The sequence below is a fragment of the Anneissia japonica genome, unplaced genomic scaffold, assembly GCF_011630105.1.
Source record: "Anneissia japonica isolate Jap-2015-1 unplaced genomic scaffold, ASM1163010v1 scaffold287709_len1912824_cov184, whole genome shotgun sequence".
Classification (NCBI taxonomy): domain Eukaryota; kingdom Metazoa; phylum Echinodermata; class Crinoidea; order Comatulida; family Comatulidae; genus Anneissia; species Anneissia japonica.
This window is the reverse complement of record NW_022751466.1, coordinates 1,738,711-1,758,182: the sequence shown is the minus strand read 5'-3', so window position 1 is coordinate 1,758,182 and position 19,472 is coordinate 1,738,711. Positions and strand designations below refer to the sequence as shown.

Genomic DNA, 19,472 nt, shown 5'->3' with positions numbered 1-19,472 from the left:
AACACTTGAGTACTAGGATTGACGAACACCTTGGCAAAGACAAAAATTCACACATTTTAAAACATCTAAATGAAAATAAAAAATGCAAAACATAAACTAATACCACTTGCTTCAACATCATTGACCAGGACAACAGTGAAATTAGGTTACGAATAAAAGAATCACTACACACTTACATAATGTTAGCATTTGGTTTTTTATGATAAAGGGTTTTTTTTTTCTATTGAGTATATTGATCCTGTCTCTTATACACATCTAGATGTGTATAAGAGACAGTATATAAACCATGCAAATGACCCATTATGTACTATTTACCTTAAAAAGGAACTAGAAATATGATTTTTTTTTCTAGAGGGGATTTTTGATATGTCACTAGTAATAGAGTCAACTTTAAAATATACAGTACCTTACACTGACGTCACGCTGCTAAGGAGGGAAAATCATAATGGCCTATAACTTCATAAAAAATTGCCAAAAAAACGATTTTAAGGTTGATTTTATTGCTAATGACATAATTATCTAAAATCCCTTCTAAAAAAAATCATCTTTCTAGTTCCCTTTTAAACTACAAATATAAAATTAGAAAAAAAAAAACAATAAAAAATAAATAATAATTCAATTGACCTAGATAGAAATCTTTTTTTTCTGGGTACTCAATCAAATATATAAAAATTTTTTAATGAAAATAAAAAATAACAGTTGATATTGCCTCGCCTTCGAATTCAAAATGGCATTGAAAGATTGTTAAATAATGGAAAACACAACAATTTTCATGTAAAATGTGATCGACTTAGAAATTATTCGAGTTAGGCAAAGTTGACTTTAGGCAAGTGTAACCTTATTATGAAGGATTAAGTACAAGAAGCAAATTTATATCGAATGTTTAACAGAATGATATCTAAAAGTTTCACTATATTATTCTTAATATTATTACAGTAGCTGGCTTTTTATGAGAATTGTAATATAGCATTTTCAATTAAAAAGCTAACAACTTTAATATAAAAAGTAGGCAAACAACACAATGACGGACATCTTTAATAAATTACTGTTGAATTCATTATTGGTAATATAACTCAAACATTTCAGATGGCCTTGTTTAATTAAAAAAATATCCATTAGTATAGGAGGCTTGATAAGGTTTGAAGCATCCTGTTTCTATTATTATCCATTCTTGGCATAACAGAAATGAAAATTTGTTAATTTGAATTTCAAAATGGTTTCATGTCTGCACAAATTATATCCTGTTGTTTAAACTCCATGTGGAGGCATTCTCATGAAGTATAATATGCAATTGATTTTACATGCAAACTTCTTATATCTTTTTGTCTACAGCATATGCATTCACCTCCAATCTCTATCTCCATGCAATGTAATGTAATTAAGTAAAGTTGTTTGTACCATTCTTATGCAATGAAATTATTCTCAGATTTCCTTTGTCAGACAATAAAGTTGAGTTTATTGACACAAATAATATAACCTCTAGGTTCATACCAACGCTGAACCGAGACAGACACAAGCTACCAAAGATCTACGATCCGATTTTAGAGTCACATGTTCGTAAGATCACGTGCCCTGAATCGGTGTAGCTTTCACATCACATTCCAGTCAGTGTGTTGAGGAAGAAAGTGATATACGGTTAAAAATTTCACGGTAGGAAATTTTGTTGTGTTGTGATCAAAAGCTTCAACTTTTATTACATTCGAACACAGATGAGCTATTTTTTGAGTATTACAAATAATATCGTTTGTACTCTTTACAAGTCAAGCATTACAAGCCTCCAACAAAAACTACATTACTAAAATCTTAAAAATCATACTAATAGCAACCAGTGTCGAAAACTGGTGGCTAATCGGAAGCACGGAATTGAAGGATATAAAACACTGGACTAAATGTTGCCGACCTTAAGCCACCCTGCACCTCACTGGCGCTTACTTACAGCTACTGTAACTTGATGATGAAAAAAACTACCCAACTTTTGGTAAAGTCAGATCCTTATTTAATATAAAAATACCATGCTCAAGCAAAAGAAGAAGAGTTGGCAGATGACTGCAGTATTCAGACAAAAAAAAAAAAATACACAAAAGATACATCATGATTAAAAACAATTGGAAAAATTGCTTCACAAATGCTAAAAGCTTCCCAGCACTTACACAGGATTAGACCACTAGCTTGTAACTGCCAAACAGAATCAGGACGGAATTCAATGTCACGCATATAATAAAAGAAAATATACAATGTGCTTTTGTACAGTAGCTCAGTAAAACCTCTTTTCATCAACTTCCAAGTTCTTCCTTGTACTTCCGGACCTTCCTTGCCCTCTTCAAATGGCCTCGAGATTTCAAATGTGCTGAAAATGAAAACAAGAAAAAAATTGTCACATTACTGAAAAAATAATTATATAAAAATCAGAGGGTCCAAAGCAGCAAGAAGCCACTTCTGGGAGATCTGTTTAAAATGAGCTTTCTTTTAAACACACTAATTTTATTTTGCTGTACACTGTGATACTTATCGGCACTAACATCTGGGCGACAATTGTATAGTAAAAACATACAAATATAGTAAATTTGCGGAAGATAATTTTTTCGGGAGTTTCTTGTTGGCTCGCAAAAGTGTGGCCTTCCTGACTTCCGGGAGACTCCCAGTAATAATTATAATAAATATTTATATAACGCCAATTTAAAAACTCATCAAAGGCGTTAAGTGAGGAAATAAAGCAAGTTAACATTCCTGTAATAGATAGGTTTTAAGATTTTTCTTGAAAGAAAGCAAATTAGATAGAACGCGAACAGAAAGCGGCAAGGAATTCCATGTAAAGGAGTCTTGGAAAACAAAGGCATGTTGACCACATAGAGTACCACAGTCGTGTTGTCACGACGCCAGGTGGCGCTCTCTGTTGTCAACAGACGTTGGTTACTGTTCATTACACCTGAATGACTTCATAGGCTTTCTGAAATAGGCATTTTAAAATCTAATATTTTACCATCAAAATGTAGTAAAAACACAAAAGCTCGCATTATATTAGTTATCGAACACACATTTAATCATCAATTAAAATTTACAAAGAAAAAGTAAGATAAAAACATCTTAATAATTACGTTAGAAATTGGAATCAATGGTGTGTCAGTGAAGAAAATGGCGTCCAGTTGAACGCTTTTTGCAATGATAGCATCAGAGCAGTATCACATGGTATCGTGACGTAACACTGTAGTACTCTATACCTTGCGGGAAACTTGGGACTCCTGTAATCATGAAGGACGACTCTGAACAACAGGAAGGCTATGACAATTGGCACGACAGGGTGGTAAGACCAACACAACAGGGCAGTAATCCAGGTAGAATGGCCACACATGTGGTATGACCAAATACAGAAAAACAGCTCATCAGAACTTGGGACTCGCAATGCAATACTTTAATATCTGAAATCACCACCCAAATTTTGATCAAGCTTTTTAAGATCAAATCTGGAGTAGGCATACTGTACTAATAAGTAAAGTAAGTGTTTCTATCGACAACATTTAATGCAATAGTAGGTAGGCCTTTTTTTAACACAAAGAAATTAAAATGTAAAAATGACATATCAAACCTATTTCTGCTGGCTGTTGAAGAAAAATATTCTGTTCAAAAAACAATTTTTGCAAACAAACAAAACCTATTTCTGTTGGATTACTAAAATTATTTTTTTGGCACAGCACCATAGCATTAATGTCAGATATCTTGTGTATCTAATACTGTACTATCTGAGTTAGTTCACCTTTACCCAGTGTTACTTCATAGGTAGATGAATCAAACAATAGTCTATTAAAGGTGGACTGAAGCCAGATTGATTATAAAAATGAGATTTTTCATTGGGATATAAAAGTAACTGATCATGAATTAACCTTCAATTATTTTAAATATAGCTGAAAATAATACATACTTAGTTTCAAACTTCAGTTATATATCTTTTTATGGATGGGTAAACTGTGATTAGATGTGATTGGTTGCAATTGCTACAACCAATCACAAACTCTAGTGTGAATAGCGTATAACCAGGGGTATAAGTATCTCTTTTCTCATACCCATATCCTCTTCCTCTTGTTTTGTTTTATCTTTGACACTTGGTCCAGAGAACTTTAAATATGTTCTTACATGTGAAATACAAGGTGTTTACCTTTACGTTTTACAGTTTGCATTACCTTAAACCATTTAATGTAAATTTCGATTTTATTACCATGATTAATAGGTTAACCTATATTGTACTACTGTACCATAAATAATAATGAGATGCCAAACTTCTATAGTGCATTGTCTATCCATGTAATATCCTTAGGGGATTGTTATGCTCTGCTTTAGTACGAAATAATATTTTGTTGTTTTTTTTTATTTCGTCCGTTGTATATTTTGATGTCATTTTTTTTAAATATTTCCTTTTGTTATTAAATCTGTATATTTTATATTAGATGTTTACTATATTGTATCTTTGTATGTTCGTAAATTGACAAATAAATTTGAATTTGAATATGCATTTTACTTTATTACCCCTCTTTATCTTTACTCAGCTCTCTGTATCAGTGCACTTTTCAACTGAATATACAAAGTACAAACACCCGGGAGGAAAAGCAATGCTGTTAAAGTGCCTTGGAAAGCTAATAAACTGGTAGCCAGCCTCAACACTCTGACCTTTGACATTTTGATTAAAAAACATAAAGATTTACTATTGTGTCACATGCTTTCATATTCAAAATGTTATACACTGTAAAGTATAACTGACAAGCTGTCTGTAAGATGCAAATCTGTAGCTATAATGTGGACATAGTTATGCACTGTATTATATAGCCAATCCTATAAACAATTTTCTGTTTTAAATTTTAGAGTAAACATGCAGTATCAGAAAACATGATAAACAATAAAGTAGTACATATAATGATTAATAATAATGCGGGATTCAAACTTTAAAATAAACGTCTGGATGTGAAATATTCATCCTGCGTGCTATAGCTGTATGGTAATTAGTTCAGAATTGGGTGCGGCAGGTTTGAGTGCTGGAATCCATCAGTTGACAATAGAACTGAGTTAAGGTATGCGTATACTTTTTACTGTAATGTATTTTTTTAAATAATTAGTACAGTAATATAATTAATAAAAAGATATATACATATACTGTAGTGATGTTAATCATGTTTGTTACAATTGATATGAAATTGTGATAATAATGTAGAAAATCACATTGCTCATGAGTGTGGACTGCTTTATTAGTGGTGATTACCTGTGTTAATTAATTACTACATTGAGTACACTGTGCTTATATTTGAGAATACTATTTAGAATATATCACATTATGTAAGAAATTAACTAACCTTTCCATTGTTGCTTTCCAACAATGATACGATCGTTGCACACACTACATACAAAAGTGATTTCTTGCTCATCTTCCGACCTCTTCTCACATGCTAATGGTTCCACAGTTGGCACTGTACCCTTTAATAAGGAGAAATTACCAACAAATTCTGTCATAAAGTTATATACTCTCAGTATTGAGCTCCAAAAGTGGATTACAGTGGATCCCCTATTAAGGGGACATCTTCAGGACCAAAACAAATATTCTCTTAGAGGTGTGTCCCCTTAATAGGGGTGTCCTGCTTAATAGGGGTGTCCCAAAGAAGGGATTCTACCGTATTTGGATTATCTACTTTGTATAGGTTAGATTAGTTGCTAGTACCACTAGAGCATTTGTGAGTACTGTTCCAGCCGGCTACATATTTCAAATTGCTCAACGGTGCAGTTGTACTTGGTTCATTCCTAATTTCGTCGCTCACATCACAAACTAACACAATCAAAGTAGGTTGTGTTAAGTTCGTGAAATCAAAGTAGAGCGTCAAAATGAGCGCGTATTGGTTGTCAAGCAATTTTGTATTCTTTACCACACAAAAAGTCCTTAACAACAGCGCATATTTTGACGCGCTTTCTTGATTTCACGAACTAACACAATGTATTTTGATTGTGTTAGTTCGTATGTGAGCGACGATTTGATTAATAATGGTCAATTTTTACAGGTTAGTTTTCGGATAGTTTATGGGTTAGTTTTCTATTTTTTTCCATTTTCCTTGAGAAAATTTTTAAATCTGCAAGGCACTATATTGCCATTTCCATATATTTATTATTCATTAGAAAATCATAATACGAAACAAAATTTTAGTCATTAATTACAGACGTTTAAATAACACCGATCCTATCTTCTAAAATTAGCTGGTTAGTAGCCTTTCAGTGGTATACAATCGGTAAATTAGCAAAAATTAATAGCTTTTTAACAAATTGTGTAGAAGGTTAAGTATCGCTCCAAGTGTAGATAACGGGTTAAACATGTAAATGATGATGAGGCTTGGCAAAGCACACTTTAGCTGGAAACATTATCGGATGAACTATACCATAGTTCCTCGGAAATAAGCCCACTCCCTACATTACACACAATATAACATACAAGACTTTCTTGGGCAAAAGCCCAGGGTATGATTTGAATGAGTACTGTAGCTTAGCTGACTTCTACAAATCAAAAAGTGGCCTTGAATTGTCATGCAGTGCTGAAAGATTGCCTTTTGGTTGGCCATTCCTGAAAATGATTGCATCTATGCTGTCAGTTTTCAAAAAAGGATAGTAGTCAAGTTCCTTGTGATAAGTGGATTCCCCGAGTACAACCCCACCCCACAAGATCTAGCAAACTTTGAGTTAAGAGGAACAACGGTAAGCCAGTAAATGTCATTTTCAGCCATGTAGATGCCATTTTCACTTGAGCCTCTGTGAGTACTGTCCCAGCAAGCCTTTAACAATTATGTTGAAGTGCTGAAAAATGGAGCAGCGAAAATGATTTTTTTCCCCATTTTCTTTGTTAGCTTTCTTTGCAGCATTACTGTAGAATTATGGTTATTTTTCTTTTTGTTCATGTGAAGTGCATACAGGCAAATTCATTTTATTATACGCTATATAAGACTTATATTATTTTTATTATTATTATTATTATTATTATTATTTACCAATATCATTATCATGATGAAATATCCTAGAAATTATCCTTAGAGCAAACCCTAACTTGCAACCATGTATACTTAAAGAAGATAGATAAGTAGATTGCCCATGGATACAAACTCCAGTATTGGCAAGATGGGATTCGAATGATACCAATCCATCACCATTAATTAGTATTCACTTAGTAAATGCATATAGCATGGTAAAGCTACTAATAAATTAAAAAAAAAGGTGAATACAAAGCGTCAGTGTTTTGAAAGTCTGAGAAATACTGAGGCAGACAAACACATAAATGCATTTGGATACAATATGGTGAACTGATACTGTACAGACACATCCAGATTGATTATTATTATTATTATATATTTTTTAATTAAAAATTTTTAAACCTTAGCTGTTTGAACAATGCTGAACAATAGCCTGAGCCACTTCATGGCCTGTCAACAAGGCAAGCTGGGGTATCTAAGTACGGCCGGCCAAAATTGGTCAGCGTGTGGTTTGAACTGATCAAGTTCAATAACCAGTACAGAATCCACTGTGCCAAAACTGCCTACCCTACAATTTAATGAGTAATATTACTGTATCCACACCTCGAATACTTTGAAGAATTTTGTATTTTTCATTATTTTGTTTTTTTATTATTACAGCAGCTCCTCATGTACAGTAGCCCTTTGCAAATGTATATATTTCAACAGTAAGCAACAAAACTGTATCGGATGGAAATTATGCTCTACAAACTCATTTCGAGTTCAGTGATCAAGTTGCTTTTAACCACGTAAAGCCAATATTCTGGAATTGGTCGGTAAGCATCTTTACCACTGATTAAATTCAAAGCAAACATTCCAAAAATAAATAAATTTAAAAAAATTAAATTAAAAACAGTTTGTAAAATCTGACGATACATTCATGTTGTTATATAGTCGGTTAAGCCTTTTCAGGGTCGCGACCGACACTAAATCAATAACTATAAGAGGGTCTTAATGGCTAAGAATAAACAATGTTAAACAAAGTTTGTAAAATACATACTCTGATTACATCACTAAGAATGCTCACTGCTGGATCTACTACCATCTCATTCCAGTTTGTTGGGTCAGATGCATCCAAACCATATATAGGTGGCACGTTCACGCCAGGCCCTATAAGAACCAAAATAGGAAAAATTTTCTAGGGCATCAGAGTGAAATCATTTGTAAGATTACCTTTTTATTTTGAATTATGCATGATTCATACATACATAAATATTTAAAGGTTTTTTTCAGACTTTTATAATGATATACTATCTTGTTCAAATAGTTTCATTGGGCTTCTGATATATATTTTAGACGAATTTTCTTTAGAAGGAAAAGAAACAACATGAATAAAAATGAAGGAGCCTACGAGCTATCGCATATTTACGATGACCTTCTACACTAAACCAGGGAACAGGGGCACACATCATTGGATGACATCAGCCGATAACCAAATGATCTAACTGAGATTAGGTCATTCATCTGAAAATAAATTATCTAACTGTGATTAGGTCATTCATCTGAAGATCAATAAAGTTGGTCGAAACTGAAGTGGAAAGAAGAAATTTTACTGTTGGCTTAGTACATAAAGAAAATTTCAAAAGATAGGCCTATAATATTATATTTAAACAACAAAATAAAATGATTTTCAATTTAATCAAACTAACTCTTTAGAAATCGGTTGTTGATCCAGCGTAACTGCTTTCGCGCATACTTGCGTGTCACCTGTTTGAGTTTCTCAATCCCTAGTTCTTTTAGTTCCCGTCCCCTTTCTGTTTCCCTCTCCTCTTCTGACAGTATCAGGTAATCATGAAACTCTTTGAAACCTATTGACTGGAATATTCCATGTGAATATAGCTCACCTCTGCACGAGAAAAACAATATTAAGATTCATTATAGACAAATATGCGATTGATTGTCTTTTAATTATTATTATCTATGTTAAGGTTTTTCAATTTGAAAAGCTCTACAACCAACAATTCTTTGTATGTTTTTTACATGATGACAAATAAAAGGTCTTGTATGTTGTATCTATATCAACAAAGAAAAACAAATTGAACACCAAAGACAGAATGCAAATGAAGCAGCCATATTACAGTATCAGTGATGGATGCAGGAATATAAAATAAAGGGGATCTGGAAGGGTCTTTCAAAGATGAAGGGTCTATACCACCCTAGCCCTACCATGTTTGGTGCTGAGGTATGAAACTTAATGATTACGGCACCTTTAGGTGGTGGGAAATGGTGCTTCAACATAATTATACAGTTTCCCAGAGTGATTGTTATATCATCACCCACCCTGTTCCCTCCAAAACAATTGGCCATAAATCATTTTCTTTTGCTGCACCAACACTTAGAAATGCACTCCCCACAAACATTAAAGATTTGTATGTTGCTTCATAAAGAAACTGCCAAAAACTCGTTTTTTCTACCATTAACATGCATAAAACAATTAATACTGCAGCTAGGTTGATTAAAATGACACTATATAAATTCACTTATAATAATAATAATCACTATTATTATCAAGCGTATAGCATTATTAAATAATAATAATAATAATAACAATAATAATAATAATATTTAAGCATTTATATAGCGCTCTTTACCGGAGTCTCACAGCGCTTAAAAGTATGAACTATGAAAAAAGGTGAGTTTTAAGAAAAAATTTGAATTCAGAAAGAGTTGGAGCATAACGCCAATCATCATTACTATTGATATACTACAGTACTATAGTATCAATTTTAAAACTAAATCAAACCAATTTTCATTCAGCAACATCATCTTTGTTATTGTCATTCCTTACAGACCAGTAAAATATTTGATTAAATATATACAGTAAAAAAGGTGATTGACTTAAAAAGCAATTATTGGCAATTATATTTTAGACACTATAGAAAATATACGCTTTGGAACCATTATGTCCCTCAAAAATTGTCCTCAGTCCCACGAGGGTCTTTAGGTATTTATTTTCATAAATCAATGGCTCCTTGGTTCTCAAAATTGGTATAGAAAATTATATAACAATGATAATCGCTCATTATTATATTTTATGTGTTTTTAGAGAACTTTAGGCACTAACCACCAGGGGTCAATGTGCCGAGCCTATCACGTTTCATAAATTTGACATCGAATCCAAGAACTTACAGTATGTGACTTCCAAAATACCATTTTTGTACCACAATACACTTTTTCGAGTGAAAAATAAATACAGTACTTAACTAGTCTTAGAAGTGTCCCTTCTGTTTGAATAATATTAGGCGAGACTTTTTTTATACCTTGTTTAGTGAACCCACCGCCTGCCAATAATATTGATACAAAAATACAATTTCATTTTTGGCCAATTAATGCACCTGCTGCCACAAAAAATTGAAAATTTCTGAAAAAAATATAGTTTTTTCTTCATTCTTATTACGCCTGCCGCAGCCACGAAATCTCCAAAAATCAATTTAAAGCATTTAACCATCAGATTACTACACCATTTACATTCACCAATAAAATTTTTCATTTTTATTTTCTCCTCCATCTGGATGTTTTTGGCAAAAAAACATTTGCTAAATAAGAAAACAAATTTCTTTATTTTATTTCCACTCTCCTCTGACAATCTTTAAAAAATTAGTTTGCGAGGTATATAATATAATATATAAGGTATAAAAAATGTCTTGCCTTAATAAAATAATAATTAATTTTTACTGATTGTACCATTATTTGCAAATTCCTTATGCATTATACTCACTTTAAATGGTTTCCTTGTATTCTCTGTTGATTGTATTCCACATGGAAGTCAGACAATTCCTGTAGGAGACCACGATCCATCATGCTGTCAACACGCTTATTAAGTCTTTCATCAAGAACTTTCAAAATATAAAGTAATATAAGTATCCAATGCAAAGGGAAATGATTATGTAATAGTTAAGTTTTTTTTCTTATTATAAAAGTGTTAACTGTGCATATTCTATAATTCTAGTCCTATTATTTATACAGGTTGGTTTAACTTTAAGGCTGACTTTTTCCATATCATGTATAAAAAATATATGTTTCTTGTTTATTATATTACAAAATGATCATTTTAAAGAAATGTGATAAGTGTCTCTTATGCTTACCTGTTTGGTTAGACTGTACCCAAAATATACAAACATTGGGATAGCGTAATGGTCCACCAAGTGGACCTCCCCCTTCTGTTGCCTGCTGCCTGGCTATCAGCTGACTGTGTGGAATGTGATGTTGCTCCATAACTTTTAAACTTCTATAATGAATGAAACAAGAATGAACAACAGAGTTTAACAAATACTGTAACAACAAAATGAACAACGAAAAATTCTATGAAGATTGTAAATTTTTCAAAACATTGTTATATGAAAATGTATCTTTTTTGCCAATTTGTGCCTGCTCCTGTTTTTAAGTAGAGTAACCACAAATAATATGATGATAATGATATTAAAGATAATGATAACTGTAATGATAACTATAATAAAATAATGAGTAAAGGATGGGAATACTTTGGATGAACAGTCCTCTGAAATGAAGAGAGACAGGAGTAAATGACAGTGAGTTGAGTAGTGCTAATGGAGAAGGTTAGAAACAGAGGGTTGTAGAACAACATGATCACTGAAGTCTATAGATATGACACTTAGAGAAGAACCAACAAAGCTTAACTGATTTCCTTTCAAAATTTATTTTTAAGCTCGATGCTTATACAGTGCCTTGATATTTTTTCTTGTTTAAGATGTATGTCATTAACTTCTATTGCTTTTTCTAATTTTACATACATTATAATAGTTTTAAATGTTATGTAATGTTAAAATTTTGATGTAATTCAGTGTTTTACTACCAAATCATAATTCTTGAATAAACCAGAATGAAATGAAATGTACAAAAGTTAGACACATTTATGTAATTTTATTGCATTGATTTTATTGTTTAGTTTAATCCACCTGGCATTCAAAGCTTCCTGACAGTAATACAGCTCACATTAATTGTACAATTCCATTTGGCATCAACTTGAACAGTTGTGTAATTTGTAATTTTTTATCACATGTTAAGCTTTGCTTTCATGTGAGTTTTGTTCAATCATGAAAAAAAACCAAAAAAAAAACTAGATACATCATGCCTGTTTGCCAAATGAAGTAGTGAAATTATGAATTTACAAGAAAACACATAAAAAAAATGGCGCTACCAAGAATGGAACTTGGGTGCTATGTGCAGGGTATGTGTAAAATTCCAACCAATAAGCAAGTCACACACTGCACTTGGACCAAGTTTGAAGAAGGTCGAACCACTAAAATTACCACTTTCAACCCAGGCAAAAAAACTGTGAAAACACACTGGAAAACAGGATAGATGAATTATAAATATCAAAACTTATGATTGTTTATAAAACCTAAGACAACAATTACAGAGTGAGTTGAGTAGTGCTAATGGAGAAGGTTAGAAACAGAGGGTTGTAGAACAACATGATCACTGAAGTCTATAGATATGACACTTAGAGAAGAACCAACAAAGCTTAACTGATTTCCTTTCAAAATTTATTTTTAAGCTCGATGCTTATACAGTGCCTTGATATTTTTTCTTGTTTAAGATGTATGTCATTAACTTCTATTGCTTTTTCTAATTTTACATACATTATAATAGTTTTAAATGTTATGTAATGTTAAAATTTTGATGTAATTCAGTGTTTTACTACCAAATCATAATTCTTGAATAAACCAGAATGAAATGAAATGTACAAAAGTTAGACACATTTATGTAATTTTATTGCATTGATTTTATTGTTTAGTTTAATCCACCTGGCATTCAAAGCTTCCTGACAGTAATACAGCTCACATTAATTGTACAATTCCATTTGGCATCAACTTGAACAGTTGTGTAATTTGTAATTTTTTATCACATGTTAAGCTTTGCTTTCATGTGAATGTTTGTTCAATCATGAAAAAAAAAAAAAAAAAAAAAAACTAGATACGACATGCCTGTTTGCCAAATGAAGTAGTGAAATTATGAATTTACAAGAAAACACATAACAAAAATGGCGCTACCAAGAATGGAACTTGGGTGCTATGTGCAGGGTATGTGTAAAATTCCAACCAATAAGCAAGTCACACACTGCACTTGGACCAAGTTTGAAGAAAGTCGAACCACTAAAATTACCACTTTCAACCCAGGTAAAAAAACTGTGAAAACACACTGGAAAACAGGATAGATGAATTATAAAAATCAAGACTTATGACTGTTTATAAAACCTAAGACAACAATTACAGTTGTTTCAGATAAAACAGAACGCATGGTTTTTCTTTATTGACATACCTGTAATAAGAACATAAAAGTCACTGAAAAAACTACATGAAAAACAATTCAACGCTACTGTCGTGGGAAAAGCCAAAAATTCTGAACAAAAACAATAGCATTTCCATCGGTTAGTGAAATAAAAGTTAATGTAACATTAACAGCAAATAATATACATAATAAAAATAATCACAATGTTAACAGCCAATAACAATAATAATACTGTATTAATAATTATAGATGATGATGACAATGATGATGACAATGATGATGGTATGCTTTTAAGTTTTATTATTTACTGTATTTCATTATAAACATATCTGAGGATGGAGATGCTGTAATGCCAACATAACAGAGTACATTTCCTGAAAACAAACTAATAAAGTTTGAAATAATAATCACAACAGAATAGATATTTATTTTTTTAATGTTTTAAATGTTGCTTTCATACCCTTGTCGGGGGAAAAACTACAGAAATTAAGTTTGCTTTCTGTTTGTCCTGCCACCGACAAGGATATTGCTGTCTCCTTTTTGTCCTTTTGTATGCTTTTTTTTTAAATTGGTGAAATAAATGAAATGAAAAATGAGAACTTCGACTAGTTAGAACTAAAGAATTTAAACTATCTTTCTGAATGCTAGCTTACAGAAAGCATGCTAAATCATATCACCTACCCTTTTAGTTTGACTAATATTGTTTTGATATTCATGAATCTATTTTATAAAGCAGTGTAACAGAATTTTCATGAAATTCATACATAATATTAATATTTAACGACTGAGAACCGACAATTCTAAATTCACAATCTACTAAAGAAACATTTTAATGTTTATTTTAACCTAAAAGACTATCAGATTTCAGCAAACTCATGCAACTGCTGAATATGTTATTTCTATCTGTATATAGTTTGCAAGTTCTTACTAGAGGCACTGGCAATGATTTCATGAATGATGCATGCTTTGCAGGGGTATTATAGTAGATGCACCAGCACTGGTTTTATGGGTAATGAGTGTTTAGTAGATGCATTGGCACTGGTTTTAAGGGTAATGGGTGGTTTGCAAGATGTTATTAAAGGCACCAGCACTGGTTTAGGGGTGGCTTGCAAGGGTTTTAGTAGATGCACCAGCACCACTTTTATGGGTAATGCACAGGTTGCAAGGTGTTACAAGATGCACCATCACCGGTTTTAAGGGTAATCAGTGGTTTGCAAGGTGTTACTACATGCACTGGCACTGGCTTTAAGGGTAATGCATGGTTTCCAAGGTGTTATTAGAATGCACAGGTTGCAAGGTGTTACAAGATGCACCATCACCGGTTTTAAGGGTAATCAGTGGTTTGCAAGGTGTGACTACATGCACTGGCACTGGCTTTAATGGTAATGCATGGTTTCCAAGGTGTTATTAGAATGCACCAGCACTGGTTTCATGGGTAATTAGTGGTTAGCAAGTGTTCTTGGGTGCATTTGAATTGGAAACTTTTTTAAGGTAGACAAAAAAAGGTTCATGCATCATACAGTATCATGTAGGACCCAAAAATAATATAAAAACTGTTATGTATCATTAGTGATAAATTCTATAATAATGTAATTTAATAATTATTAATAATGATGATCATAATTATAACAATGATAATAATGATATCGGTGTTGAGTGTAGTTTAAAAATAAAAAAAGAATATCCTTTTAGTTAGGAGTAGTTAAGTTGTTTTTATTGTAAAAGTTTTAATGTGTAGGGACCCTCGGAAGAGCAGTGGTATTATTGAGAGGGTACTGAAAGAAAACAAATAAATAAATAATTATGTAAATAGTAATTAACAACAATAACAATATACTAACACAAATTACACTAACAATATCAATAATACATAAATACTAATAAACATTGTACCTGATTATTTTCCTACGATTGTTTGGATGCAGTTTATTTGCCATTACTGGATCAACATCTTTTAATATGTCATGCAACTCTTCACTAGAAAGTTTCTCCACATCTATATGAAGATCTTGGTTTAAGATTTTGACGTCTCGATTTAAAATTGAGCCACCTGAACTTGAATCTGGACTTGAAACTATTGGGTTACAAATAGCAACACCTGTCTTTGGACTTTCAACAGTCTCTTGAGAGGTAGAATACAGTTTATTTTCAATTGAAATTTTATTAAAATCTTTGGAAGTTGTATCTTTGACACTGTCTGTAGCTGTTACTTCTTCCCCTGTTTTTCCCCAAAGATCATTAACCTGTTTCTCTATGCACAAGTCTGAATGATTACCCTCATGAACATGACTTGTATCAACATCTTTAGAATTCTTACAAAAATCTGATTCAGTCTCCTTCGTCTCGCGTGAATCTATTCGCGGATGTTTTTTAATTGGTGCCAAATCGTCTGGAGGAGATCGTTTGCGAATTTGTATGTGCTTGTTTTCATCTCTATCTAATAGGAGGTCATCTGCTGATATTCCCTGTGAGACAAACATAACTATACAGTAATGATTTCTGTCAGTTTCAACAACAGACAGACAATAAATTAAATTGCAGACATGATAATAGAATGATAGCATTTTTAAAGAGCAAACACAATAAAAAAAAAATGTTTATTTACTTGGATTTCAAGACATGTGATGAGTCTATACATCCCTCTAGAATAATCTGTTTGCTAGGCAAGGTTTATATAAATGAGATTAATAGTCATGTATACAAATTACATGTATTGGTAAAAATTTAAGGCATAATGTAGCAAAGACAAGCCAAACCAGTAAAATGGATTTTATATTAATACAGGGTTAAGCAGTAAAATGAAAGTTATAAAATAAAAGAATCATTTAAATCCGACATTTCTTCATGAAGTTACATGACTTTAAACACACAGCTGTTTATATAATATTATCTGAGAAATCAGCCTTCAAAGTTTAGATTTCAGGGATTTCTCAGGCAGAGACCATCACAAAATCATTAAAAATGTTATTTTAACATCAAAAATGGGGAAAACTAAAACATAGCTTGATGTATAGAAAAATTAGTTTAGTGCAGTAAAATAGATTTTTTTCCACCAATACTGTACATGTAATTCGGCCATTATCTCCAAAACACAATTTGCGAGTCAGTGATTGGTTTGGTTTGTCTTCACCACATTCAGTATGAACATACATCTAAGAAAACCAAAATTGTCACTAATCTTGATGGTTACTGTACATTACATTACATTACATTACTATCAATATTTTTCAGATATTAATCAAAATTCATTACGACTTCATTTGTTCTGCCATTAAAAAATAATGTCAAAAATAATTAATATCGATTAAAACAGTTTTTCTCACCACAGGATCAAGAAGCATATTCCACAATAGAGCTTCGATATAGTAATTCGTCCCACCAACGATAATTGCCAGTTTATCATTTTTTAGTATATTGTCAATTATAGGCACTGCTTTGTTGCGGAAATCAACAACTGTGTATCGGCTAAGGGGGTTCACATAGTCAATCAGATGATGAGGACACACTTTCAGTTCTTCAGCAGTTACTTTGTTCGTAATGATATCAAGACCTTTATAAACCTATGAGAAAAAATTAAAGGAGGATAAATTGTCTATTTAAAAAAAAAAACGAATAAAATAACGAACAGAATGTTCACTAACAAAGATAAGTATCTAAGGCAGGACTTTTTACATACCTTGTTTAATGAACCTGCCGCTGCCATTATTGAGGATTTTGGATAAAGATTAAATTTTATTTTTAGCCAATTAGTGCACCTGCCAGATTTTCTTTATTTTTATATTAAAGCATTGTCTTGGATATGTGAAAGCGTAGGCTTCATCTTATTATCGCTTTATATTATTTTCTTTATGTGTTGCTTCCGGCATCAAATGCACTGATTAGATAGGGAGAACATATGAGAAAGGACATTAAGGGAGGTGATCATTTACACGGGATGTGGTCGCTCAGGAGGCAAGAGTCACTCAGATACTCTGTAAATCATAATAAAAGGAGGGTGGCTTACACAGTGGTGGTGCCAGAGGGTGGGGGCTATAGCCCCCCGTCGGGGAAGCATAGCCCCCCCCCCAGGGTAGACGATAAATTTTGTCGGGGAACAAACAAATAAAGAAAATATTTACATGTAATATTCGTTTAGCCACCATATTGTTTGTGTTAACTTTTCATCATCATCACAACAACAATAACAATAATAATAATAATAATAATAATAATAATAATGATAATTCAATGAGACTAATTAAAAATAATTTGCGTTCTGTCATGACAAATGCTCATTTAGATATCCTCATGATGGTTGGAATACATCGTGATAGGTGAAGCAACCTCGATCATGACAGCGTGGTTGATTTCATGCAAAATTTCCAAAATATAGAATTTCACTTTCAAGAATGAGGATTTGAAATAAATTAGATAGGAAAGTAGTACTACATAGTAGTAGTACTGTACTAGACACGTACTGTTTCAGTTTCCGTATGACTTATAGATTTATAATATTATAAGCTGCCACGTTATGTTTTAGAAAGAAGTATAGTAATTCATGTTTTTAACAGGAAAATCTATAAGTCATACAGTAAATGGAAACAGTTAACTGGTACTTACTGTACTATACTGTCCTATTATTAACGCCTGGCCTATTCTAATACTCTAGGCCTATTTAGATAAGCTCTTTATTTCAGAGGTCGGGGGGCGGGCTAGGCTTACATTAGGCCACGGGAATGAAAGTTGTAGGTTTGCGTCCACCGCCTGCATGCCTAAAAAGCTACCGCACGAAAATTTTCATTATTTTGAAAAGTTCATTATTTAAAAACAAAATATACTTCGTTTTAAAAAACGGACTTTCTAAGTCGTAAAGAGACAGAAAAACGATCTATTCATCACTGATCACTCATCGCGAACACCGAGCGAAGGCAGGCCTGGCCACATCGCACCATGATCGCCGATCACTGCTGAGGTCATTTACGGGTCAAATCGATCTTTCTTACCAATAGAAAATCTTGTATGTTTAAAGAGGTCTTAAATGTAGAAAAGGATCTGTTTTATAGAGGCTAGTGTACATTTATGACTGTAAGCATTGTTTCTTGGGAATAAATGTAAAATTACCAATGCCGCGGCTTGTGGACAGCATTTATAAAAAAAATAATGAATAATGAAAAATGAAAAAATGCCTCATGTGTTTTCAAAATTTTTCGGACGCAAACCTACAACTTTCATTCTCGTGGCCTTACAAACCCTGCTTAAAAATATGATTAGGCCTAGGCCTAATGTAATTAATTATTCATTTTTCAGAAAGTTTAGCAAGCCTAGCCTTTAGCCTAGAATAGTAGACCTAGCGAAATTCATCAAGGTTGAAACGTTTTCTCTTTACAGGCCTACAGCTCAATGCTCTAGCTAGAAGTAGGCTGACTAGCTAGGGCCTAGGCCCTTAACTTGAAAGTTAGCTAGCGAGGCCACTGCCTCATTAGGTACCCATTAGGCCTAGGCTAGGCCTAGAGATGAAAGGAGGGCCTAGCCTAGCTAAATCAGGCTAATGCAAAGCTATAAAACGAGCACCTGCATAGAATCAGCACTTATAATTTCAGAATTCATTCTTGTGGCTATATCAAGAGCCAGTTTTGATTTTCCGGCTCCCGTTGCACCTAATACCACAACAACAGTTGGACAAACTCTGCTCAACATTTTCGAAACGTGCATACTTTGACACCATGTTCGGAGTGTTTTTTTAAGTTGCAAGATTATTAAGCCTAGAGAGGGCAGCATATTCTTTTTTTTTTTTATACATACTGTATCCAATCCAATGTATGTGTTAACATCCGATACTTGTGTCTGAAAAATTTACAGAGTACTGCAATTGCAAGGCATAAGCCTCTTGTTTCCTTGAAAAAGAAGATAAGATGTATCACCGTATTTATCAACGATGTGAAGATCACATCTGTACATTAAAAAGTATTTTGTCTTGTCAGTACGTCGATTGAAGGTAGAACTTCACATCTTGCCTTCCTGGATTTCCAAAATTATAAACATTTGATAGTATCTATACGCGTGGTGGTCTCCTAATCCACTTGGGATACAGGGATACGCGGACAAATTTGTACTTTCTATTTGTATTAACTAATTTGTTAAACTTCTTCAAAGTAATTTGGGGGTAACAATAAATGGGTTGAGATGGGAGGGGCTTTTTTTTTGGGCAGACGATGC

The 19,472-nt window shown here is 32.7% G+C and overlaps 1 protein-coding gene across 2 annotated transcripts; it reads right to left on the bottom strand.

Annotated features, from left to right (window-relative positions):
• Nucleotides 1-282: 282 nt before the first annotated feature.
• LOC117121638 (tRNA dimethylallyltransferase-like) lies at nt 283-18,993 on the bottom strand. Of its 2 annotated transcripts, XM_033266877.1 has the most exons (9): nt 18,828-18,993; nt 16,601-16,837; nt 15,171-15,742; nt 11,111-11,253; nt 10,744-10,861; nt 8,675-8,871; nt 8,026-8,135; nt 5,337-5,457; nt 283-2,347 (listed from the first exon to the last, which is right to left on the bottom strand). In XM_033266877.1, the coding sequence occupies exons 1-9, from the start codon at nt 18,966-18,968 to the stop codon at nt 2,274-2,276; spliced, it is 1,713 nt and encodes a 570-aa protein (XP_033122768.1). In that variant the 5' UTR covers nt 18,969-18,993; the 3' UTR covers nt 283-2,273. The 2 variants fall into 2 exon arrangements, with proteins under 2 accessions (XP_033122768.1, XP_033122769.1); XM_033266878.1 differs by lacking the exon at nt 8,675-8,871 and having other exon boundaries at nt 8,026-8,137.
• Between the last annotated feature and the right edge of the window lie 479 nt (nt 18,994-19,472).